We start from the raw sequence: 26,058 nt of genomic DNA, 5'->3' as shown, positions 1-26,058 counted from the left end.
TACGCAGATGGAATGTTCCATGACTAAAACGACGTTGCTCCCTGAAATCTGCCTACCCCTCCCCCAAATGTTTGTGTTTTATTTTTAAATTTCCCCTGAACAAGCATACAATAGAATCTAGCTTGGAAGGTGTGGGCAGGCTCTGGAGGGGGCACCTTCAGGGGTGTGTGTCTGTGTTGTGAGGACAGGAGACGATCTGTAGGTCAGCAGAAAGGGGCAAAGGAGGAAAGACATTTAATCAACTTACCCACGTTTACCTTGACCTCTACATTCTCAAATACAGAACCAGTCAGCGTTCCATAGCCTGCCAGAGAAAGCCACAGCTGCCTCCATGTCTTGGGTGCTCATGTGTCTGGAGCTTTTCCATGGTGCCAATAAGATGGTTTGGTGGAAAACTCAGCCTTGACAAGGGTGAGTACAAGAAGTGTACTCAGATAGAATACCACCAGGTTTTATTTAAGTTCTTTTTTATTTTCCTCCACACTGGCAAAAGTTCCGAGGGAGCTTAAAGTTTTGTAAACATTTTAACTATCCCTCTTCCCCCCCCCCCCACTTTTGAATTTACAAAGCAAAGGAGAGCAGGAGCCCCAATTTTTAATGGTTCCCCATCTCCTCATGCTATTTTGATCCAAAAACTATGTACAAGTCTGTAGCAGTCTCTGTATAGTTATTGTACATGTTTAAGAGGGAGGGAGGGAGGCAAAAAGGGACAGGGAGAATGGTGATCCAAAAGAATAAAAACAGAAACCCAAATATAATCATCCAAAACCAAACTGCTCTCAGAGCAACTCCAGCCTTCTTCGGGCAATGATGACAGAAAGAAAAGGCGCTCTACCAGGAGCCACCCGAACCACAGCACTTCTTGCACAGGGACGGACGGTCCAAAGGCTCCAGACCAAAGTGTGACTGGCAATTCCAGGTGATGTTCTGTGGGGGGGTTGGCAGAGGCAGGAAGAGTATTGTTTATAAATAGGGCTTGAATACATTTGTATCTGAAGTGAAGGGGTATTAGGAGGCCACAACCAGAAGCCAGAACCAGGCTTCTCTCTCCTGTTCTCTCCCATCCCCTCCATCCCACTGCAATCTCCTGTATAGTGGTTTCCATGGATGAAGGTCTTAAAGATGGTCAGGTTTTGTATGTTCTTTTTTCAGAAAAGGCAAGCAACTTGCCATTCCAGAATCTTTAAACAAAACCTTTCGGGGCCACAGCAAGACACACACGCAATGCTCTGAGGAACCAGATGAAATTCCGGGCTTTTATCAGAAGCAGAAGTTTATCCCTATCCAAAATGAAATTACACAAATTCATACATATGGTAAAGATCCTAACTGCCTCTTAAACGAGACAAATTTTCAGCAGAAAGGCCCAAAACAAACTGGTCCTAGTCCTCTGAAGTAAAAATATTTATGGGAAAAAATCCGTTTTTGTAAGAAAGAAAAATTAAAAATAAGTCCCTCTCCCAGGCCACAGGGCTTCCTTTGTCCAATCAGGCTGGAGTATGCCAGGGGAGAAGTCAGCTTGCTTGGAAGTCACTATCTAATGAAGAAAAAACAAGAATCCTTTCTCTGAAAGGATGCTCAGAAAGAAGAGGCGAGGGGTGTGCAACATCAAACCAATCAATCTAAACTCCATCCCACTCAGGGCCTCTTTGACGCAATCCCAGAGTTAGCGGTGGCAATGCAACCTTCAGACTGGAAGAGCTCTCACTGTCTCTGTCGGACACTCAAATCACAGTCCGTGGGCGTTTTTGTTGCTGGCCAATGTCTGTTACCATTAACTCTCTTCATGATTGCAGTCAGACCCCATGCCCATTTTTTTGGGGGGGGTGGGGGAGAAGGAGAAGAAAAACAAAATAGAAGGAAAAAAGCGACAAGAGAAAGTAAATTGCTATTGGCAGATCCCAACACACTTTCTGGGAGACAGTAGGTGAAATCACGGCACAGTAAACACGTCTGCCCAAAATCAGCCTTGTTGGGGAGTAATCCCAACTGCCACCCCCAAGACACAGGGTCTGGTCCACTTATCTACAGTCTGAGATGCTCACCAACAAAAATGGTTTAAAGAATCTTGGACACAAAGGGCTGGAAGAAAAAGCCTGAGATGATTGGTTCTGTGATTTGTTGCAGTGATAAAGAGTATATGGTGAGTAAGTGTCGTGTCCAAAGGTGCAAAATCCATGGTCAGCAGAGAAAAGAGGGAAGACCAGTCCGCTCTGGCAGGTGCTCAGTAGTCATCCAAAGTCTCGATTTCACCCATATTGAGTCGTTCCGATGAAGCATTGACTGAAAACCCTGCAGGGAAAAATTGGCAACGAGTGACTGACCACACCCAGACAACCATGTGGCTCAAATTCTAGGCAGGCAGCTGGAATTTTAGTCTCCTGTTTTTGAGCACACAAACAGGGATACTAAAAGGAGGGAGAAGAAAGGATAAAAATCAATGTAATGGTTTTTTTGCCCTTCCAATTAGACATTCTATTTTTATATGTTGTATCTTAAGGTTCTGATATAATTTAATTAGGGAGGAAACACACACACACATACACCCAGCACCACTGCTTAAAAAGAATTGCAAACCACTGCCTTCGAGAGTCCTGAGTAGAGCCTGGGTTGTAAGGGTGTTTTAAGGCCAGGCTGGCTAGGGGGGGAAAGTTCATTCAGAAGGTGTACCTTAAAAGAATGGGGCAGGGGGAGGACAGGAATAACACACTAAGTACTTTGTAACCACTCGACCAAATGATTGTGAAATGTGAGTGGGAATAACACTATTGGGTTGGCCAAAAATTTCGTTCGGGTTTTTCCGTAAGATGTTATAGAAAAACCCAAATGAACTTTTTGGCCAACCCAATACTTCAGCCCCATTCGCTATCGGGAATACTTTGGGTCCGAAAGTTTGTCAAAGTTCTGGTCAAGAGATTTTGCTTTCAGTGGTAGGAGGCTCCAGGGAAGACCCACTACAAGATCCTTAGAGCCCTCAGATGTTCTTCCTATCACACAGCAGATAGCATAAAAACATTAAACTACTTTATTCAACTCAATCTACTCTAAGTAGACCAGCAAAGGCAAGGATTTCATTTAGCAATATTAATTGACTGAAATGCAATCTGGTTTAGAAAGAGCAGTACTAGCACAGCCACTGAAGGCAACAAGCAGCACTTACAAACACTACTGAGGTTTGAAAACCTAACGCCATCAGCCACGTGTAATTTTTCAATAAACTCCATGATCAGAGATTGATAAAAAGTACTATTAACAGGGCCTCTTTGGAATGAGTGATTCTCAAAAAGCTTTCAGTACATCCACCCTAAATGAAATCCCAAACTGTTTCAGCTGCTATTTGAATATCAAAAAGTAAACAGGCGATGCTCTCCAGTCTAAAGGCAGTTCTGTTAATATTGAGTTTTCTGCCCCCTCCTTTTTGTTCTTTAATGTTCAAGTTTTCAAATACACATTTTAAATGTACCAATAATAAACAAAAATGTCTTACATAATAAAAATAGCTTAATTACATTACATTCTTGATTCCAAAATATCATGATTTGAAAAAATAAACATGCCTATTTATTAACCAAGGAAGCTGTGGTACAAGCTGCTTACAAGGCCTCCTACTGGGAGAGGCTAGGATTCCAAATCCCAACCTGAGTTCTACCCCTCAACTGTGTTCCCATAACCTGCAAGATTTTTTTCCCTTGAAAATAATGAAAGGCTTAGTGTTCATATTTGAAAATAACAGTTAATTAGGTAAGTGTAAAAACCTAAAGACCAAACAGTTTATGAAATGAACTATTACTCTATTCCGAAGCAGGTTTTTCTTTGACTTCACATATATCTCAAGAACAAATGAAATGTGATAAAAACAATAATGAGCTACATGAAATAAAAGTGGGAATGTAACAAAAACACAAACTAAAACAATTTTAGTCATACAAAGACAGGAAGGGAAAAGAAGCCTGGGGCCAAAAAAAGTTAAGTATTCGCTGCTATAATATGACGATTACCGATTACCGGGGCTGGGCTTTTAGCAGACATGGTCTCATTTACCTGTCAAAAAAACCAGTAAGGAGGGCACGTCTCCTCCCCACTTGACAGAAGGGGGAGCTCTGGGATATAATGAGACCCCATGCAATACAAATGAGGATGTAAGCCCAGTATGCCCAGCTGTAAAGACTATATTAGGTTCAGAACAACAGACTCCCACTCACATAATTTCTTTAAGGTTTGGGAGACTGTTTCTATAAGGAAAGTATGACTGGTGAAAAAATGGTATTGTGTGTGTATATTTCTCATATCCAAGTACAGGATGCTGGCTCACAATGGCACTTGGTAGCTCTAAAAACTAGAGGAAAACACAAGAGTACAATGGAGGACATGATCATTAAAATGAAGCTGGGATCTCTCTGAAGGTTTGTTTTAGAAGCAAAATTCTCTTTTGATCAACGACCACTTTCTCAATGGATACTTCAGGGTCAAATTTGAACCTGTTTTCCCATTATGTGCATGGGGAACTTGTGACTGATGGATATTTGTTAATTTTTCTTAATCTATAAGTCATATACCAATTAAAAACAATAATAAATGGATATGAGCAGGTAAGGGGCAGAAATTATCAGAGGAATTTCCAGAGGAAAGTTTAGTTGAGCAGAAATTCTCATTATATGGTCCAAGCAAGAGCCCACCCAAGTGAGCTTCTTCAGTATTTTGTTGAACAGTTTTACTTCCCTTATATTTAATTTTTTTTCCCTTCTCTTTCAAGATATATATTCCTTAAAACTCTATTCCTAGAATGACCTATGTCTCATTCCCTTGAAGGGGGATTTTAAGTCCCTTTCTTTCTTAGGTCTACAATAGGAGATGGGGTCAGATCAGATATTTAATCCAAAAACCTTTACCTCACTTTCAGAGGAACCTTTTCCCCGAGAACCTTTTCCCCCCCTCCCCCCGCCAAGTACCACAGCTAAATAGCGGGGGATTCTTAGCTAGAACTCACAACCAGAACTGAAGGAACACTCTTAAATCGACATTCACCTATCTCTGTCAAAACTGGATAAAATTTTGGACTGTTCCATCCATCCTTAACATAAACTTCCAAGACATGCAGAAGAAAATGAAATTTCGCCAGATCTCTAGGTTTCCAAAGCCAGCTTGCAGAGCACCGGTTCCAGAGGGCAATCCTCAAAGCTGGGTTTCTGTTACTGATATTTTGATTTCTCCAGGGCAGGAAACCTCTGAAGTATGGATCCTACCAAGAGCAGAGCAATCTACCTCTTGCTGTGCGATCAACTCTTTCATCTCTGCATCATGCCTCCTAGTCACTTCACACTCAATCTACCCAACACTTCAACACTGCATCATTCCCCCGTAAGCCTGCTCCACTTTCCAGGGCTCATCATTTTAGCAAAAGGGCAACTCTTTTCATCCTGCTGCCCAAACCTTTCCATTCTCCTTGTCCATCCCCTAAATTTCTAAAATCCACCTAACTCCTCTCCACCTCCACTGCCAAAACCCTATTCCAGGCCACCAGTATCTTTCACCTGGTCTATACTGCAGCCTCCTAACTGGTCTGCCTCACTTCCCAATCTGCCACCTTTGCCAATGTAACCATTCTATTCCAGACAACAGTTTTATAATACCCTATTCTACATCCATAAATAGAGAATAATTTTAATTTCATCATTGCCTGTGAGGCTGTTAGGCCAATTTAACAAACACAGGTGGCCCATCAGCTTTGCCTATGCTGTTTATTATTCCAGAAACACCATTCCTTATTCTTCCTGTCTTTCAAAGCCCCAATTCAGGTGTCACCTTTTCCCCAAGGCTGGCTGCCCTGTATGAAGACACTGGTCCTCAATGTTAGATAAGAGTAGCCATGGGTAACACAGAAGAGTGAAAACAGGCCTGCTCTGAAACCCCAGCTGCACTGCTAAATGCTGTGTGACTCTGGGAAATGTCCTAAATCCTCTAGGCCTTGGTTTACTCATTGGTAAAGCTGGAACATCACCTCATAATGCAGGATAATTATGAGAACTGTATTATACATACAGTGAATGTCAACAAATACTGGTTCTTTTCTGTGAACATCTGATTGGATTTATGGTCTGCTTCCACACAAATCAGCACTTTAAATTTTAAACAACTTTTACTGTTGTCCATTAGCATTATTTTCCAACTAAATTGGAAGTTTTTTTAACGAAATTCATATTAGATATGAAAAAAGACTTTAAAACTGAAGGCACCGTACAATGTATTACTTTTCTTACTCCCTATAGCACATGAGGCATAGCTCCTGCACTGAGATGCCCAGTAAATACTGACTACTAATTTTGAACTGGTCAAAAACATTTATTTTTTATAAGAAGTATTTCCCTTCATGAAAAACATTCCACCATGGGACTCACATATAATCTCCCCCCAACACCCAGCTAAGACATTAGGCCTGTGCTCACCTAATAAACTCGGATCTGCTCGGACCATCTTCTGCTTTTTCTTCTTCTTGCCACTTTGTACAGCTTCAAAATTGGACTGTTGGTTGTTGCTTTGATTGGTCTGAAATACTGAATGGAGTGCACTGTGGTTCATCCCCCACACAGAGTCCTGTAAAATGAGATAGCACAACTGAGGTTGCACGGTGGATACAGGCTTGGCCCACCCTAAGGAAATGGTTGATCTGGACCCACCTTACCAAGGATGAGTTTAAAAACAGAAAGCCTACCATGGATTCTGGTAATAACGAAACTAAGAACAGTCCACTGAGCCACGCTTTCCCTTCATTTAGATTCAGACATCCCACTTAAGCTCTGTCTCCACAAGGCCCGTCCTGGTAACTCCAGGTGTCCACACTGCTGTGACAGCACAGCTGTCAAAACCTCTCCAGATATACATGGAATCTGTATCATCCACTAGGAATTGGCTCTTTGGCAATCCACACCTCTCACCTACTCAAAGTGGAAGGCTCCTTTGTTCTCCGGGGCCCATGAACACTGTGTGAAATGTCTGGCAGGTTACAGTACTGTCAGTACTGGGTACCAGTGGCTCCTGAGCAGCAGAGAGCTAACATTTGTAAGTTGTAACTATTTAAAACCAAATTTATGGTCTATGACAAGTTGGAATTTGCAATTTGACAGAGGCGCTTGTATGAACCAGGAACAATGGGGCTGATATGCCTAACAGAGAATGAATGGCTATATTTGCTAATTGGGAAATTCACAAAGGTCTCTGGACCCTGTTTGAAAATATCAAGTCCACCATGTTTTTAAAAGGTTCCAGTCATGTGATGTACAAAAATGGGGACATTGTTCTAATTTCCATTTCTCTGGCTGCTCAACATTTCAAGACATTAACACTCACAAGGGCACTGCACTCACTCTGCTGCCTCATACCTGCTGCTGCGGCGGCGGCTGTGGCTGCTGCGGCTGCCGCTGGCTGGCTTTCTGTTTGGCGCGGCGCTCGAGGAACTGCTTGGCAAACTCCTTGGCCTCAGAGGTATCTCCTAAATAGGCCCTAATGTAATCATGGACCTCATAAGGAGATTCTACTTCTTTCAGGAAAGAAACAAATGTGGGAACTGTAATATGAGAGGGAACAAGACATAAAGAGTAACAATGAAATATCACACAGAAGAGATCAGTTTTAGTTTTTAATATATTTTAACACCTAATGCAGACATGAATGATGGAAACTTGAAAGGCATGCAGCTATTATGTTAAATATTCTTCAGTCTCCTCTGGAGTAGTAGTGGGGGGGGGACCCACTATCACTGCAATGCCCCCAAATCATCTGAAATAGCACAGAGACAAAGATACCATGCATGTTTAGTTTCACTAAACGTTATTTTGGTAGAAACTAAAAGTCATGTTGATCGAAACAACTGCTTGCCTAAGGCTAAAGTCATCTGGGGATTCATTTCTTTTTTCCTTAAATTCAATCAGTATTTATTAAGTGTGATAATGTGGGCAGGCACCACAACAGATACTGAAGATATAGGCATAGCCTCCTTTCACTTCACTGAGATATCCTAAGTTTACAAGAAAAACGGAACACGAAGCAGTGTGGTGCAGGAGAAAAGCACAAGTATCAGAGTTAGACAGACATGGGTTTAAAACCTGATTCTGAAATTTGCTGACTGTGTGACCTTGATGAGTTACTTAACCATTCTGAGCCTCCGTTTCCTAATTTATAAAATGGGGATAACATCACCTACATTGTAAACGTGTGTCATAAAATTACTGCAAAAATTAGATACCTAGGATAACACATGTTAACCCCTAGAAAGTGCCTAGTACATGGTAGGTGCTTAATGGATGGTAGCCATTGCTATTTTTCACTACTGTTTCCTCTGGCTCAGGCGGACCATTAGCTATTGTTACAATGCTACAAAGGAACCCTTCAATTCCTTTACTGCTGTTTTTAAAAGATTCTTGGTTTTAGAAAAGACATCAGAGGTGGACTAGTTCAACAAAGCCCATGCGTTATGGGAATCCCTTCCACACCAAGCTGGCGGGTAATGGAAAGACTCACTTCCATCTAAGGCTGATAATTCTCTTTGTGAACAACTAACAATTAGCAAGTTTTTCTTCAAACTGTGTTGAAATCTTTTCACTTGCATACATTATGGGTCTCAGCTTTATCCTACACAAAATAAGTCTACTTGCTTTGTCACATGATTCCCACCCCTGCCCCCAAAGGCAGGAAGGGAAAAACCTCACATCACCTCAGCCTTGTATTGCCCAGGCTGACCTCTGTCCCCACTATAACAGTTACTCTCCTTTGTCCATCTGGCAATGCCCCCCAGAAAATGAGCAGTATGGAACTATGACCTCTTCTGCCCTGTACATCATAAGACAGCCTAAGATAGCATCTACTTTTTGGTAACCACTGATAACCTATTTCAGCATAGTATTATAGAACTTTTCTATAATACTATTAAAGAGTCAAGTTCCTATGGTAGGTGCAGGACTTGACCTCCATCAGATTTCACCTCCTGAGTGTTGGCCCATCATCATTCCAATTTTCTAACTCTCTGTGGGTCCTGCTCTGCCATTCCACATGCTGGGTTTCCCTCCCCAATTCTTACCATCCAAGTTATTTGCCGTATTAAGGGCATGAAGCATCTGTTCACACCACTGGGTAAATCCATCTTGGGCTTTATTTACTCCCTGAAAGAGCTTCAGCAATTTTTCTTCTTCTTCTACTTTCTTATTCTGCCGGTTAGACACACCTACAGATTTACTAAAGCAAAACAATAGGGCGATATTATATTCCCAGAAACTGTTACTATATGATTATACTCTAACACCATAAATAGATAATGTCTTGGCAACATTGGATGGCTGCCCAGCAATCCAATTCTTGGCTCCAAAAATGAAAACAAACAAACAACAAATCCGAAACAAAAAAACTGAAATATTGGGGGGGGGGGGGGGTTACTCAATACCCCTTAAAATCTAGCCTCAGTTAATACATTCTAGTTTGTGAATACAGGGCTTCTTTACAGAGAAATTATTAAATGCTCCCCTATGTGTCCCTCAGTAAGATTTTAAATTTTGCTAAGCCTCAGTTTCCTCATCTGTAAAATGGTACTAATACTTCTTTGGGTTATCAAAAGGAATAAAGATACTATATGCAAAGGCCTAGAGCATAGTGCCTGGCAAAAATGCTCAATAAACTGACAGTTATTTAGTGTCCTATTCATAACACATTAAGCCCTCGATCAAGAAGAAATGTTCTGACAACACTACCATTTATTAAGTAGTTACTATGTGCCAGGCACTTTACTAACTACTTCACATGTATTCATTTAACCTTTAGAACCACACCCATGAAGTTATTATCTTCATTTTACAGATGAGGGAACTGAGGCTCAAAGAGGTTCCCTCTTGCCCAAGGTCACACAGCTAATAAGTGGTACTGCTGGGATTTGAGTTCATGTATTTAACATTAAAACCCATGTTCGTTCAATAAAACTGTATACTGAGGAAAGAAAGATGAATGTAAAATGTAACTAATTTATCATAAAAATAAAATGGTTTTAGTGTTTATAATACTCATAGTATAAGTAACTTAAAAATATAAATTTAGAGAAAAATGCTAAAATCTAGAGAATACCTTGGTGAAATATTCCACAGCAATAACAAAAATATTAAGTGGTTACCATGTGACAGGCAATGGACTAAGTGTCCAGCAACCAAAGGAGCTCCTAGTAGTAATATAGATGTGTTTCCACAGGGAAGAAGAGCAATCATCAAACTATGACCTCATGTGCTAGGATAGAGGTGAAAATAAGTAAAAACTAAATAACTACCTTTCTCTGGCCACCCCATATTCTACTCCTCACACGCCGCTTCCCCCAACCCACCAAAGAGCGTAGGTTGATCATTTTGAGCCCTACCTGAGACTGGCGTTGTTTTTGTTTTTGTTTGTTGAATTCCTGGGTCCCACCTCTTTCACTGCATCATCCCAGAATCCCATGTTGGAGTTTTTAGTGTCAGCATTACTCCAGATACTACTGACTAGGTCAGATGCCCACTGGTTAGGGGGACCAGCATTTATGGAGCCCCAAACAGAATTCCCAAGGCTGGTGTGCAGGTTAGAATGCTGTTAAAGAAAAGGAGACAGATAATTACAGTTAACAATATTAAGAAGATAAAAAGGGAGATCACAAAAGTTAGGGAAGATAACCTCTAACACCAGTCCGCACAGTGACTGCTGAGGGAAACGAACCCACCGGATTATTCCGGGCTCTGCTGGGTTGCTGGTGCTGCTGCTGCTGCTGCTGCTGCTTCTGCATCTGCCGGGCTTCTTCCTGTTGTATCTCCAGGAGGGACTTTGCAGTACCTGCGGGTTTGCTGACATTCCCCCACCCTGAGAGTTTCTGCTGTTGCTGCTGTTGCTGCTGCTGGAGAGCCTTCATCAATTCCCTCTGCTGGCGCCTTTGCTGGAGGCACAGAAACAGAAGGTACCTCAGGATTCCGTTGTTTAAAAAAATAGTTACAAATGTCCAGTATACTAAACGGAATGTAAATACATAGCAGCTATATAAAATTAAACACCATGACAGAGTTAACTCCTCTACTGCAAATAAAGATGTAAACTGCCAGAAGTACTAACAGGAGAATAAAAAGAAATTAAGAATTACTTCTTAAAAATTAAGTAGGGCTTTTGGTTAAGCATAAAAGCGAAATATATGTTTACTTCCAAAGCCCTACCAAAATGACAGAAAAAATTTTTTTTTCTAAAGCATAAACCTTAAGGACAAAGAGAATAAAATAGACTTTAAAAGCTGGAAAGCAGGCAGATAAAGATAGCCAATATAACAGACCCAGTAAGTTGAAACCTAAGTAAAGGAAGCTCAGAAACAGGCCAATTCACAGAGAAAGCTCAGGAATTAAAGGGAGGGGTATCTCACACAGAAGAAGACAGGCTGAAGGTCTGTAAAAAGCAGCACGGAGACCCTGACTACCTCCCCAACCCAAAGCAGTTAACAGCTATCCCTCTCTCCCCAGCAGAAAATTAAAACTTTACTTTTTAAAGAGGCTGAACCAGATTAGTGGATTAGTCTATAGGAAAGCTGACCCAGGACAAGAGAATACACCTACAGATACCAACAGATGGTGGGACTCCAACAGAACAGACCATTACAGAGACCATTACAGCAAAGCCCAGCAAGGTGCTGTATATACCAGAACCTCCAAACAGCTTTTCTGTGCCTTATTCCTAAATATGAACGAATAGCCCAGGATCAACAAACACCTGACAGAGCTTCTAAGATGAAAGCCAAAGACCAAATCAAACAAACAAAATTCTGTGGAAACAGAAACAAGACAAGGGAAAATAGGAGCTAGCTTTTTAAAATGTTATCAGTAAGTAATATTTTTAGAGGTAAGATAGTGCAGTCAGTAAAACAAGAATAAGAGTCTATAAAAAGAAACACTTAGAGGAAGAACATACGGACTCAGAACTTCAAAATAAGAGAACATACATTAGAAGTTCAATAGAAGGACTGAAAGATAGGACTGAAGAAATACCCCATCAGAAAAGATAAAAAAGACAGGGATGGAAAGCGGGAGAGAAAATATGAGAAAACCAAAATCAGTCCAGGAGGGCAACATGCAGATGACAAAAATTCGAGAAAAACGGAGCACCTGTGCAGCAAGCCAAGCGCGTTCAGATCTGAACAGGTTACAGGGTCCTGGAAAGGACACCTCCAGGGAAAGAATGAAACAGAATTGTCATAGGTTTTCCCTATATGAGAAATATCTATGGAGTGGCATTTTATACCTTTTGAAGAGTGTAGGAAGACTTAACAGTTCAAAGAAAATTAATCAAATAAAAACACAAGGCAATTATTAACTTCTAACAGACAAAAATATGAACAAGAAAAGACCTGTGATTTCAACTCTGATGACCACTATTATTATTTTTAAGCAGAGACCAAAATTATTGGAACAATTTCTAGCCTTGAAGGGGGAAGATATACTCTGCTCTGCATGCAATTGTTAACCTTTTAGAAAAGAGAGATGATTTCAGAGAAAGTTCAGTCTTTTTTTTTTTTTTTTTTAAGAGGGTGGGAAATAAGGTAATTTTGAAGGTGAAGCAACATTTTAACCTACTGGATGACGTCACGCACACTGCATGGTAAACTTGTATAGACAATTCCCATGGCCTTCAGTGAACCACACCACCCAGACCAGAATGACAGCTTGCATTCTCGAACAAATTGACTGCTCTGCCTCAAATTATATCCACATAAAGCACTTTCTTCAAGACTCTGCTACTTCATGCCACCTTTGCAGAGAGGCCTTCCCAGATAGCACTACCTAAAACTAGACAATCACTACCACCACCAATACTATCTCCAACTCCCAACCCTCTCTCTATGCCCCTCCTCACTTTATTGTTCTTTCTGACACATATTGCCTTCTAGAACTCCATATTTTACTTAATTTTTATTGTCCATGTCCCCTCAACTAAAGGTAAGCTTTATGAAGGCAGACAATTTTGTCTGTTTTAGACTCAGCTATATCCCCAGACTAAAACTGTAACTGAGTAGCAACTATGTGATGGATAGATGCATGGATGGGTGGGTGAATATGGCACCTAATGGCATGCTGAGCCAAACCATTTTACTTATTTTCTCTTTTCTGTCAAGAACTGTGTTCTGGGCTTCCCTGGTGGCGCAGTGGTTAAGAATTCGCCTGCCAATGCACGGGACACGGGTTCGAGCCCTGGTCTGGGAAGATCCCACATGCCGCGGAGCAACTAAGCCCGTGAGCCACAACTACTGAGCCTGCGCGTCTGGAGCCTGTGCTCCGCAACGGGAGAGGCCGTGACAGTGAGAGGCCCGCGCATCGCGATGAAGAGCGGCCCCCGCTCGCCGCAACTGGAGAAAGCCCTCGCACAGAAACGAAGACCCAACACAGCCAAAAATAAATAAATAAATTAAAAAAAAAAAAAAAGAACTGTGTTCTGCTGCCCGCCCCCCCCAACCCCTTTCACTCTTTTGTATCCTTCCTATCCTAATGAGGAACTACAGGATATAGACTTACAGGCAGAGAGGCGTTATTTCTGTCATATTTTAAGTTTTTCTAGGTTAGTCAGAAAACCCAATACCCTTTAGGGAAAAAAGTATTCTGCATTCTAAGCATCAAATTTACAAAAGGATATCTGCACAAAACTCACCCCCAATTTTGAAACACCCAAGTAACTTTTATTTACGAGCTATTCTCTCAAGAGCTATGGTTAAAATGTTTAAGGTAACTGAACATTTACGTACCCACTCTTAATGTTATTCCTATCAGATGCTTCATACTTGCTAGAGACCATATTACAGGATAAAGAGTTGAATAACAAATATCCAATTCAGACACACAGCAGCTCTGACAATAATAGTTATCTTTAGTAGCCATTCATCCATGATGCACACTAGCTATTCTGAAACACTGATTGTCTAGATCACTGTTACTTTTTTTTTTAAAGTGTATGTCTGTATTATTTTAAATTTTTATTTATTTATTTATTTTTGGCCGTGTTGGGTCTTCGTTTCTGTGCGAGAGCTTTCTCTAGTTGTGGCAAGCGGGGGCCACTCTTCATCGCGGTGCGCGGGCCTCTCACTATCACAGCCTCTCTTGTTGCGGAGCACAGGCTCCAGTCGCGCAGGCTCAGTAGTTGTGGCTCACGGGCCTAGTTGCTCCGCGGCATGTGGGATCCTCCCAGACCAGGGCTCGAACACGTGTCCCCTGCACTGGCAGGCAGATTCTCAACCACTGCGCCACCAGGGAAGCCCCACTGTTACTTTAAAAATTTACCTCCTCTCGAAGTTGCCGTTCTCGTTCCTCTTCTAGTTTTTGGATTTCAGCCAATGATAGCGTTGCCGGGGACTGACATGCTGTCGTATTGGACTGCTGGCCCCATGTTGAAGAAGAGGGAAGCTAACAAAAAAGGAAGGCAGAAGAGTTCATGAGGAAACATGGACAGGAAACAAAGGGGCAATAATGCATTAGGTACAGCCAGAACATCCATGTTTCTTTCAACTCCATTTATAACACTCAATTCAAATTTCCTTCTTTAATCCTTTTACGTACTACTCTCCCAGTCAGTCTGCTTCTTTTACATAATTTTTTTGTCACAAGATTATTTTAAAACAACTTAAGTATATCAATACACTTTTATTTGATCTACCATTACGAAACTGCAAATTTGTTACACCTGGCATTGACATATACAACAATATACAACCATAAAGAGAAAGAAGTAAACAAAAGAATCACTAAGTTTTTAATCCAAGGAGGTAATAAAGGACAAGATATGCTACTTTTCAATGAAAGTAGCAAGGGCAAGATTTCTGAAGGGAGAGCTGAGGTGGGCAGCTGATGAAAGATGCCAGGCACAGTTTTCAATCAGTCTTTCATGAAAGGGAGTTAACCAGGCTGTGCCTTCTAGTAGTGAGCACTAAGCTGGTTTTAATCAATAATTCTATTTTTCCTATGCCTTAAAATTATCAACTAAAATAAAGTGTAAATATATGAGTCCTGAATACTTTAGTGTTCTCAAAAGCTTGATTATTTCTAGGGGAATCCCCTGGTCTTTCTGGGCCAGAAAAAAGATACACTCTAATTTTGAGACATCTTATGGCTCTTAAAAGCAACAAAAACCAAATCTAACCAGACTTAAAATATGTTTAATAAAAACAATACATGAGCACGGATGGATCAAAACAAACAAAATGCCGAACAGTCCCAAAAAAGAATGGCTCTTCAGTAGGAATCTCTAAAACTGGAATTGATGGGATAAGAGTAAAAACAGTTTAAACTGTCACTGATGTTACCAGACAGCTCTCCAAATGAGTACCCTCAACACTACCGAACATAATAGATCCTTTAACATTTTTTGCCCAATGATGGGTAGTAGCGGCATTTCTCTCAAAATGCACCTGTGCTAGGGTAGGAGAGGGGTACAGGAGGCAGCTAAGAGAGAAAGATGGGGGACTACGTAGGCAAAGTTGAGCACAAATGAACTCTTTTTCTCCACAGGAAATGACACGTTTTGGAAAGCACTATCAAGATCAAACCTGGCAGCAGATCTCAAACCTGGCAGCATCACCTGGAGGACCCGTAAAAATGTAGATGCCCCGGCCCCACACTCAAGGAATCAGAAGACCCAAAGGTAAAGCCAACCAATTCGCATATTTTTGTAATTCTGATGCAGTCAGAACCAGCAACCACTGATGCTGTCGAAAACCTCAGTGGCTGTATCACCCCACCGTACCCAGAAACCAATCGCCAGTCCTCTCAGCAGAAACTCAGCCAGCACCAAGAACAGATTCACTGCCTCCTGAAATGGCCTATTCCTCTTTCAAGAACCTCTGAAATCCTCCTATATTTTGTGCCAAAGTATATTTCACTGTACTTTTCGCTCATGATTCATGAGTCTGCTCTCTGGAGTAACGCAGAACAAATCTAACTGTTTTTCACATGACAGACAAACGTCCGCAGATAGCTATCAATTTCCCTTAAGTCTTATTTGTACATAAGAAATAATACCCCATCGCTCCATCAACATTGCCTCAGGGCATTTTCCAGTTCAACCAACATCCTGTACTGCCCACTCAGAGAACTGAAATTTGTCAATCACGCTTTTCAGAACAACTCTCTCCCAAGTCAGAAGCAAACAGTTGGGAATTTGGTACATTTTCTGCCCCCTGAATGTCTAATTATACTTTGCTGATTTAAAAAACCTTACTTTTTTTTTTTCCTGCCCTGACATTGCTACCTTACTTTTTCAACACTATTTTTGATAACATTTCTTTAAGAAAATCTGCTAAAACTCAGTAAGAACAGAGAGTCTGCGGTACTTGCACCATGACCCACTCTCTCCCAACTCCTAGCTCAGCCAGACAGAAACACTACTTCAGATGAAGGCAGCAAAGAACACAGGCCTCCCTCTCTCGCCATTAGCTGACAGTCAGTGGGCTGGCTTCCCGGAAAGAGCACAATATCAGCAATTCTCATCCTGGCTCCAGCTACCTGTTGCAAAGGCTACGTTACGGACAAATACAGCTGAGAGGTGGGGTGGCTCCCTTCTTATGCCTAGCCCCGACTTATGGGATGGAAACTACAGTGCTACAGAGACTACTAGGGCCCTGACTGCCACTTTGAAAGGCAGAGGTTCCACGCCACCAGGAGAGGCAAGCCAAGAAGACCTGAGGCAACTGCCCCTCTCCCAAGGCTCAATTCATAAAGCAGGCGCCATTGTTCCCAGCTCCAGGGCTGTGACTCTGGGACTTCTGCCTTGAAGCAGAGGTGGGAGGAACAGATTGGAATAGAGAGAGCTCCAGACCTCTTCCCAAAGGAATTGACTTCATTTGCAACAGAGTGTGGAGAGTGGGGAGTTCAAGCCTAAGGGCACTGTCAAAAACAGTGGCTGTTGCAGTGAAAGGCAAGGGGTTAACTGGTAGATTCACTGGAGATACAGGCTAAACTGTACTCTGCTTCTTTGTCTCAGAGAACCAAGCTAGAAGAAGTCTGCCTAGGGTCAGAACAAATCTCAAATATAAACCTCAGGAAGTACCTCTTCAAAAGAGCCTGAGTTTGATTGGATCAGGCTTTTGGAACATTTTATGCCCGAGGGTTCTTCTGAGAATAGAGTAATCCAGTTAGCAACTAGTGGAGTTTAACAGCTAAATGTGGAACAAGACAGTCAAAGAGAGCCCAGCCCAAACGACTGTCAGCCCAGAGTGACTGTGAGCATACCCAGTGCTGCATCCCCAGAGAAGCTGCAGCAGAGGCTTCACACTACTGGGGAGAGGCGGGGAAGTTCACTAAATTAATCTAGCTAGCCACAAAACAAATCATAATAAGGAGTGGGGGCGGAGGGAGGACCAGAACCCAGAATTGCTACAATGCATTAGCAAAAAAGTCTAGTTTCCAACAAAAAATTATGAGACATGTAGAAAAATTATGAGAAAGTATATCTATATACCAGGAAAAAGCTGGCAATACAAACTGCCTGTGATAGTGAGTGACCAGATGTCAGATTTAACAAAGACCTCAAAGTCTTATAAATATGTTCAGAGAAGGAAACCATGATTAAAGTAGTAAAAGTAGACATGTTAACAATGTCACATCAAATAAACAATATCAATAAAGATACAGAGATTATTTTTTAAATAATCTATGAGATTAGAAAATGCTATGACATTAGAAATCAATTACAGGGAAAAAAACGTAAAAGACACAAACACAGAGAGGCTAAACAATACGTTACTAAATAACCAAGAGATCACTTAAGAAATCAAAGAGGAAATCAAAAAATACCTAGAGACAAATTACAAAAAAAACACGACGATCCAAAACCTATGGGATGCAACAAAAGCAGTTCTAAGAGGGAATTTTATAGCAATACAAGCCTACCTCAAGAAACAAGAAAAATCTCAAATCAACAATCTAACCTTACACCTAAAGGAACCAGAGCAAGAAGAGCAAACAAAACCCAAAGTTAGCAGAAGGAAAGAAATCATAAACGTCAGAGCAGAAATAAATGAAATAGAAATAAAGAAAACAATAGCAAAGATCAATGAAACTAAAAGCTGGTTCTTTTGAGAAGATAAACAAAATTGATAAACCATTAGCCAAACTCATCAAGAAAAAGAGGGAGAGGACTCAAATCAATAAAATTAGAAATGAAAAAGGAGAAGTTACAACAGACACCACAGAAATACAAAGCACCCTAAGAGACTACTACAGGCAACTCTATGCCAATAAAATGGACAACCTGGGAGAAATGGACAAATTCTTAGAAAGGTATAACCTTCCCAGACCGAACCAGGAAGAAATAGAAAATATGAACAGACCAATCACAAGTAAGGAAATTGAAACTGTGATTAAAAATCTTCCAACAGGGCTTCCCTGGTGGCTCAGTGGTTAAGAATCCGCCTGCCAATACAGAGGACACGGGTTCGAGCCCTGGTCCGGGAAGATCCCACATGCCGCGAAGCAACTGGGCCCGTGAGCCACAACTACTGAGCCCACGTGCCACAACTACTGAAGCCCACACGCCTAGAGCCCGTGCTCCACAACAAGAGAAGCCACTGCAATGAGAAGCCCGTGCACCACAACAAAGAGTAGCCCCCGCTCACCACAACTAGAGAAAGCCCAGGCGCAGCAACGAAGAACCAACACAGCCAAAAATAAATAAATAAAAAAACATTTATTGAAAAAAAAAAAATCTTCCAACAAACAAAAATCCAGGACCAGATGAGTTCACAGGTGAATTCTATCAAACATTTAGAGAAGAGCTAACACCCATCCTTCTCAAACTCTTCCAAAAAATTGCAGAGGAAGGAACACTCCCAAACTCATTCTATGAGGCCACCATCACCCTGATACCAAAACCAGACAAAGATACTACAAAAAAAGAAAATTACCAATATCACTGATGAATATAGATGCAAAAATCCTCAACAAAATACTAGCAAACAGAATCCAACAACACATTAAAAGGATCATACACCATGATCAAGTGGGATTTATCCCAGGGATGCAAGGATTCTTCAATATATGCAAATCAATCAATGTGATACACCATATTAACAAACTGAAGAATAAAAAGCCTATGATCATCTCAATAGATGCAGAAAAAGCTTTTGACAAAATTCAACACCCACTTATGATAAAAACTCTCCAGAAAGTGGGCATAGAGGGAACCTACCTCAACATAATAAAGCCCATATACAACAAACCCACAGCAAGCATCATTCTCAATGGTGAAAAACTGAAAGCATTTCCTCTAAGATCAGGAACAAGACAAGGATGTCCACTCTCGCCACTATTATTCAACATAGTTTTGGAAGTCCTAGCCATGGCACTCAGAGAATAAAAAGAAATAAAAGGAATCCAAATCGGAAAGGAAGAAGTAAAACTGTCACTGTTTGCAGATGACATGATGCTATACATAGAGAATCCTAAAGATGCTACCAGAAAACTACTAGAGCTAATCAATGAATTTGGTAGACTAGAAGGATACAAACTTAATGCACAGAAATCTCTTGCATTCCTATATACTAATGATGAAAAATCTGAAAAAGAAATTAAGGAAACACTCCCATTTACCATTGCAACAAAAAGAATAAAATATCCAGGAATAAACCTACCTAGGGAGACAAAAGACCTGTATGCAGAAAACTATAAGACACTGATGAAAGAAATTAAAGATGACACAAACAAATGGAGAGATACACCATGTTCTTGGATTGGAAGAATCAATATTGTGATAATGACTATACTACCCAAAGCAATCTACAGATTCAGTGCAATCTCTATCAAATTACCAATGGCATTTTTCACAGAACTAGAACAAAAAAATCTTAAAATTTGTATGGAGACATAGAAGACCCCGAATAGCCAAAGCAGTCTTGAGGGAAAAAAATGGTGCTGGAGGAATCAGACTCCCTGACTTCAGACTATACTACAAGGCTACAGTAATCAAGACAATATGGTACTGGCACAGAAACAGAAATATAGATCAATGGAACAGGATAGAAAGCCCAGAGATAAACCCATGCACCTATGGTCAACTAACCTATGACAAAGGAAGCAAGGATATACAATGGAGAAAAGACAGTCTCTTCAATAAGTGGTGCTGAGAAAACTGGACAGCTACATGTAAAAGAATGGAATTAGAACACTCCCTAACACCATACACAAAAATAAACTCAAAATGGATTCGAGACCTAAATGTAAGACCGGACACTATAAAACTCTTAGAGGAAAACATAGGAGGAACACTCTTCGACATAAATCACAGCAAGATCTTTTTTGATCCACCTCCTAGAGTAATGGAAATAAAAACAAAAATAAACAAATGGGACCTAATGAAACTTAAAAGCTTTTGCAAAGCAAAGGAAACTACAAACAAGACAAAAAGACAACCCTCAGAATGGGAGAAAATATTTGCAAACGAATCAATGGACAAAGGATTAATCTCCAAAATATATAAACAGCTCATGCAGCTCAATATTAAAAAAACAAACAACCCAATCCAAAAATGGGCAGAAGACCTAAATAGACATTTCTCCAAAGAAGACATACAGATGGCCAAGAAGCACATGAAAAGCTGCTCAACATCACTAAGTATTAGAGAAATGCAAATCAAAACTACAATGAGGTATCACCTCACACCAGTTAGAATGGGCATCACCAGAAAACCTACAAACAACAAATGCTGGAGAGGGTGTGGAGAAAAGGGAACCCTCTTGCACTGTTGGTGGGAATGTAAATTGATACAGCCACTATGGAGAACAGTATGGAGGTTCCTTAAAAAACTAAAAATAGAACTACCATATGACACAGCAATCCCACTACTGGGCATATACCCAGAGAAAACCATAATTCAAAAAGACACATGCACCCCAATGTTCACTGCAGCACTATTTACAATAGCCAGGTCATGCAAGCAACCTAAATGCCCATCGACAGACGAATGGATAAAGAAGATGTGGTACATATATACAATGGAATATTACTCAGCCATAAAAAGGAACGATAGTGGGTCATTTGTAGAGACGTGGATGAATCTAGAGACTGTCATACAGAGTGAAGTAAATCAGAAAGAGAAAAACAGATATCGTATATTAACACATATATGTGGAACCTAGAAAAATGGTACAGATGAACCGGTTTGCAGGGTTGAAATTGAGACACAGATGTAGAGAACAAACGTATGGACACCACGGGGGGAAAGCGGCCGGAGGGTGGGGTGGTGGTGTGATGAACTGGGAGATTGGGATTGACATATATACACTAATATGTATAAAATGGATAACTAATAAGAACCTGCTGTATAAAAAAATAAAATAAAATTCAAAAAAATAAACAAAAAAGAACCAAAAGGAAATTCTGGAGTTCAAAAATGTAATAACTGAAATGAAAAATCACTGCAGGAGCTCAAAAGTATATCTGAACTGGCAAAAGAATTTAGTGAACTTGAAGAGAGAGCAACAGAGATTATGCAATCCAAAGAACAGAGAAAAAAAGAATAAAGAAAAATGGAGAGCCTTAAAGAAATGTGAGATACCACTGAGTGCACCAACATGTGCATAATGCAAGTATCAGAAGAAGAGGAAAGAGGAGCAGAAAAATTGTGACCTAAATCTCAAATTTATAGAAAAAACATTAATCTACATATCCAAGAAGCTTAACAAACTCCAAATAGGATAAACCCAAAGAGATCCACAAATAGACATTATCATGGTAAAAATGCTGAAAGCCAAAAACAAGGAGAAAATCTTGAAAGCAGCAATAAGGAGGAAAAACAAATTGTCACTTACTAGGGAATCCCAATAAAATCAACATCTGACTTCTCATCCGAAACAATGAAGGCCAGAAGGCAGTGGGATAAGATATTCAAAGTCTCCAAAAGAACAAAAACTGTCAACCAAGAATTCTATATTCAGTAAAGCTACTTTTCAAAAATGAAGGCGAAATAAAGACATTCCCAGGTAAAATTAGAAAATTTGTTGCCAGCAGACTCACCTTACAAGAAATACTAAAGGAAGTTCTTCAGGCTAAAAGCAAGTGACCCTAGAAAATAGTCTGAATCCGCATGAGAAAGCGAAGAGCACCAATAAAATTAATTATGTAATTATAAAAAACAGTAGTACATGTATATTTCTTCCTCTTTTAACTGATTTTAAAAGCAACTGTATAAAACAATGTATATATATTGTTGGACCTATAACATACAAAAATCTAATATGTCAAAAATGGCACAAAGGAGTTAAGTGAAAACAAAGCTGCATTAAGCTAATGACTCAATATGGTAACTTGAATCCATAGGTACAAATTAAGAGAAGCAGAAATGATAAATAACGTTATATAACAAAAGCTATACGTACATACTTGCTCTCCTCTCAGCGTCTTTAAAAGACAATATAATATCAAATAATAAATATAACATTTTATCATTGCATTTATAACATTTATAAGATGTGATACAACAAAAATACTACAAAAAGGAGAAAAAAGGAACAGAGCTTTAAGAGAGTAGCATATCTGTGTCAAACTGGAATTAAGTTAGAGTAAATATGAAGTTGATCCTGGTAAGTTAAGATGTGTATGGTAAGCCCTAGATCAACCACTGAGAAAATAACACACAAAAAATATAGTGATGAAAATCATTAAGGATATTAAAATGCTACATTAGAAAATAATTTATTTAGTGCAAAAAGAAGCAGTAAAAGAACAGAGAAACAGAAATGATGTAAAAAACAGAAAGTAAAATGGCAGATATAAATCCAACTATATCAATAATATCATTAAATGTGAATAGGTTAAAGAATCCAATAAAAAGGCAGAGATTATCACATTGGATAAAAAAATAAGATTGAACTATACTGTTTAAAAGAGACGTAACTTATATTCAAAGGTATAAACAGATCAAAAGTAAAAGAATAAACAAAGATTTATCAGGCAAACAGCAACCACAAGAGAGCTGGAATCACTATACCATTACCAGACAAAACATACTTTAAAACAAAAAAAATGTTAATAGAGATAAAGAGGAACATTTTATGACAATAAAAGGGTCAATCCAGCAGGAACATATATAACAATTATAAACATATATGCACCTAACAAGAGAGCACCAAAATACATGAAGCAAGAAATGGCAAATAGAAGGAGATATACACAATTCAACAGTAATACTTCGAGACTTCAATACTCCACTTTCAGTAAGAGGCAAAACAACTACAAGATCAATGAGGAACTAGAAGACTTGAACAACACTATAAACTGACTAGACCTAGTAAACATCTATTGAACACTCCACTCAACAAGAGTAGACTATACGTTCTTCTCAAGTGAACATGGAACATTCTTCAGGATAGACCTAAAGAAGGTAAAACTTTATGCCAGAAATAAAACTTTATTCTAAGACATAAAACTAAACTTCAATAATTCATTTAAAAGAATAGAAATAATACAAAGTATGTTCTCTGATCACAACGGAACAAAATTAGAAATGAGTAAGAAATAAATTTTGGAAACTCTCCAAATAAGTGAAACTAAAACACTCCTAAATAACCAATGGATCAAAGAAGAAATCAAAACTTATGGGTAGCAGCTAAAGCAATTTATAACTGCAAATACCTAACTGAGAAGATAGATATCAAATGAATAAAAAACTAACCTTCTACCCTGAGATACTAGAGAAAAAGAGCAAACTAAACTTACAGCAAGCAGAAGGCAAGAAATAATAAAGATTAAAGAAGAAATTAATGAACTAGATAAGTGAAAAATAGAGAAAAATCAATGAAACCAAAAACCAGTTCTCTAAAAATATCAACAAAACTGACTTAATCTGATTGTCCATGAGGAAAAAAACCCAACAGACTCAAATTGCTACAATCAGAAATAAAAGAAGCACATCACTACTGATCTTACAGGAACAAAAAGAAATATAAAGGAATACTATGAACAAGTGCTTGCCAATCAATTAGATAACCTAGATGAAAAAGACAGATTTCTATAAAGATATAAACTAACCAAAACTAACTCAAGAAGAAACAGATGATCCAAACAGACCTATTAGAAGTAAAGACATGGAATTAGTAATCAAAAAACTATCCACAAATAAAAGCCCAAGCACAAATGGTTTCATCACCACTGAATTCTACCAAACATTTAACAAAGAATTAATACAAATTCTTCACAAACTCTTCCAAAAAATTGGAAGGAACATTTCCCGACTCATTCTTCAAGGCCAGCATTACCCTGACACCAAAACCAAAGAAATCACAAGGGGAAAACAAACAAACACTACAGACAAATACTTCTTATGAAAATGGACATAAAAATCCTCACCTCCTTTAGCCTAACGAAGGGCATCTACAAAAAACACACAGCTAACATTAAATTTAATGGTGAGAGACTGGATGTGTTCCCCCACATCAACCCAAGATCAGAAATAAGACAAGAACATTCACACTTGCCATTTCTATTAAACACTGCACTGGGGTTCTAGCCAGGGCAATTAGGGAAGAAAAAGAAATAAAAGACTGGGGGAAAAGGTAGTAAAACTACCTCTATTTGCAGATAACATGATCTTGTGTACAGAAAATCCTAATGAATCCACTAAGACACTATTAATTAACCAGTCCAGCAAGATTGCAGAATACAAGCTCAATATACAAAAATCAACTGTACATCTATACACTTGCAAAGAACAATCTGAAAATGAAATTTTGAAAATTCCATTTACAATAGCATCAGAAAGACAAAATACTTAAGAATAAATTTAACAAAAGAAGTACAAAAGTTATACTCTAAAAACTATAAAACACTGAAAAGAAATTCAAGAAGATCTAAATAAATATAAAAACATCCCATGTTTATGGATTAGAAGACTTAATATTGTTAAGATGTCAAAACTCCCCAAACTGATCTACAGAGTTAATGCAAACCCTATCAGAATCCCAGTTGGCTTCTTTGTGAAAACTGACGAACTCATTCTAAAATTCATATGGAATTGAAACACAGGAGAGCCAAAACAATATGGAAAAAAAAGAACAAATTTGGAGGACTCACACTTTCTGATTTCAAACTTAACTACAAAGCAATAGTAATGTCAAAGCAGTGTGTTACTAGCATAGCGATCATACAGATCACCTGACTAGAATTCAGAGTGCAGAAATGAACCCACATGTCTAATTTTTAAGACGAGCACCACAGCCATTCAGTGGACAAAGAACAGTTTTTTCAACAAATGGTACTAGGACAACCAGATAAATCACATGCAAAAGAATGAAGTCAAACCCTTACCTCACATAATTTACAAAAATTAACTCAAAATGGATCAAAGAGCTAAAACTACAAAGTCTTAGAAGGAAACATGGGATTCTGTAAAACTTTATGACCTCAGATTTAGCAATTCTTAGATATGACAACAAAAGCACAAGCAACAACAACAAAAATAGATAATTTGGACTTCATCAAAATTTAAAACTTTTGTGCATCAAAGGACACTATCAAGGAGGTGAAAAAAAACAAATAATAGGAGAAAATATTTTTAAATCATTTGATACGGAACTTAAATATCGAACATATAAAGAACCCTTAAAAAACTCAGTAATAAAAAGACAACCCAGTTTAAAAATAGGCAAAGGAGGGCTTCCCTGGTGGCGCAGTGGTTAAGAATCCGCCTGCCAATGCAGGGGACAAGGGTTCAAGCCCTGGTCCGGGAAGTTCCCACATGCCGCGGAGCAACGAAGCCCATGCACCGCAACTACTGAGCCTGCGAGCCACAACTATGGAAGCCCGCGTGCCTAGAGCCTGTGCTCCTCAACAAGAGAAGCCAACGCAATGAGAAGCCCACACACTGCAACGAAGAGTAGCCCCCGCTCGCCGCAACTAGAGAAAGTACGCACGCAGCAAGGAAGACCCAACACAGCCAAAAATAGATAAATAAAATAAATAAATAAATTTTAAAAAAAAATAGGCAAAGGATTTGAATAGACATTTCTTCAAAGAAGATATACAAATGGTCGATAAATACATAAAAAGATGCTCA

General features: G+C 39.4%; 1 protein-coding gene across 6 annotated transcripts in view; it reads right to left on the bottom strand.

Moving 5' to 3' along the window:
- Positions 1 to 554: 554 nt before the first annotated feature.
- GIGYF2 (GRB10 interacting GYF protein 2) overlaps positions 555 to 26,058 on the bottom strand; it is a 126,689-nt gene continuing 101,185 nt past the window's right edge. For 5 of the 6 annotated variants that reach the window (XM_061188610.1, XM_061188588.1, XM_061188580.1 and 2 more), the window contains 7 exons: positions 14,301 to 14,423; positions 10,721 to 10,930; positions 10,385 to 10,590; positions 9,071 to 9,225; positions 7,377 to 7,561; positions 6,444 to 6,591; positions 555 to 2,292 (listed from right to left, as the gene is read on the bottom strand). In XM_061188610.1, coding sequence (XP_061044593.1) covers positions 2,225 to 2,292; positions 6,444 to 6,591; positions 7,377 to 7,561; positions 9,071 to 9,225; positions 10,385 to 10,590; positions 10,721 to 10,930; positions 14,301 to 14,423 — 1,095 coding nt within the window. In that variant the 3' untranslated portion in view covers positions 555 to 2,224. The remainder of the gene's footprint in view (positions 2,293 to 6,443; positions 6,592 to 7,376; positions 7,562 to 9,070; positions 9,226 to 10,384; positions 10,591 to 10,720; positions 10,931 to 14,300; positions 14,424 to 26,058) is intronic. The other variant, XR_009700791.1, reaches the window with a different exon arrangement.

The sequence above is a fragment of the Eubalaena glacialis genome, chromosome 1, assembly GCF_028564815.1.
Source record: "Eubalaena glacialis isolate mEubGla1 chromosome 1, mEubGla1.1.hap2.+ XY, whole genome shotgun sequence".
Lineage (NCBI taxonomy): Eukaryota > Metazoa > Chordata > Mammalia > Artiodactyla > Balaenidae > Eubalaena > Eubalaena glacialis.
Note: the sequence above shows the minus strand (reverse complement) of the source record. Positions and strands in the feature narration are given on the sequence as shown.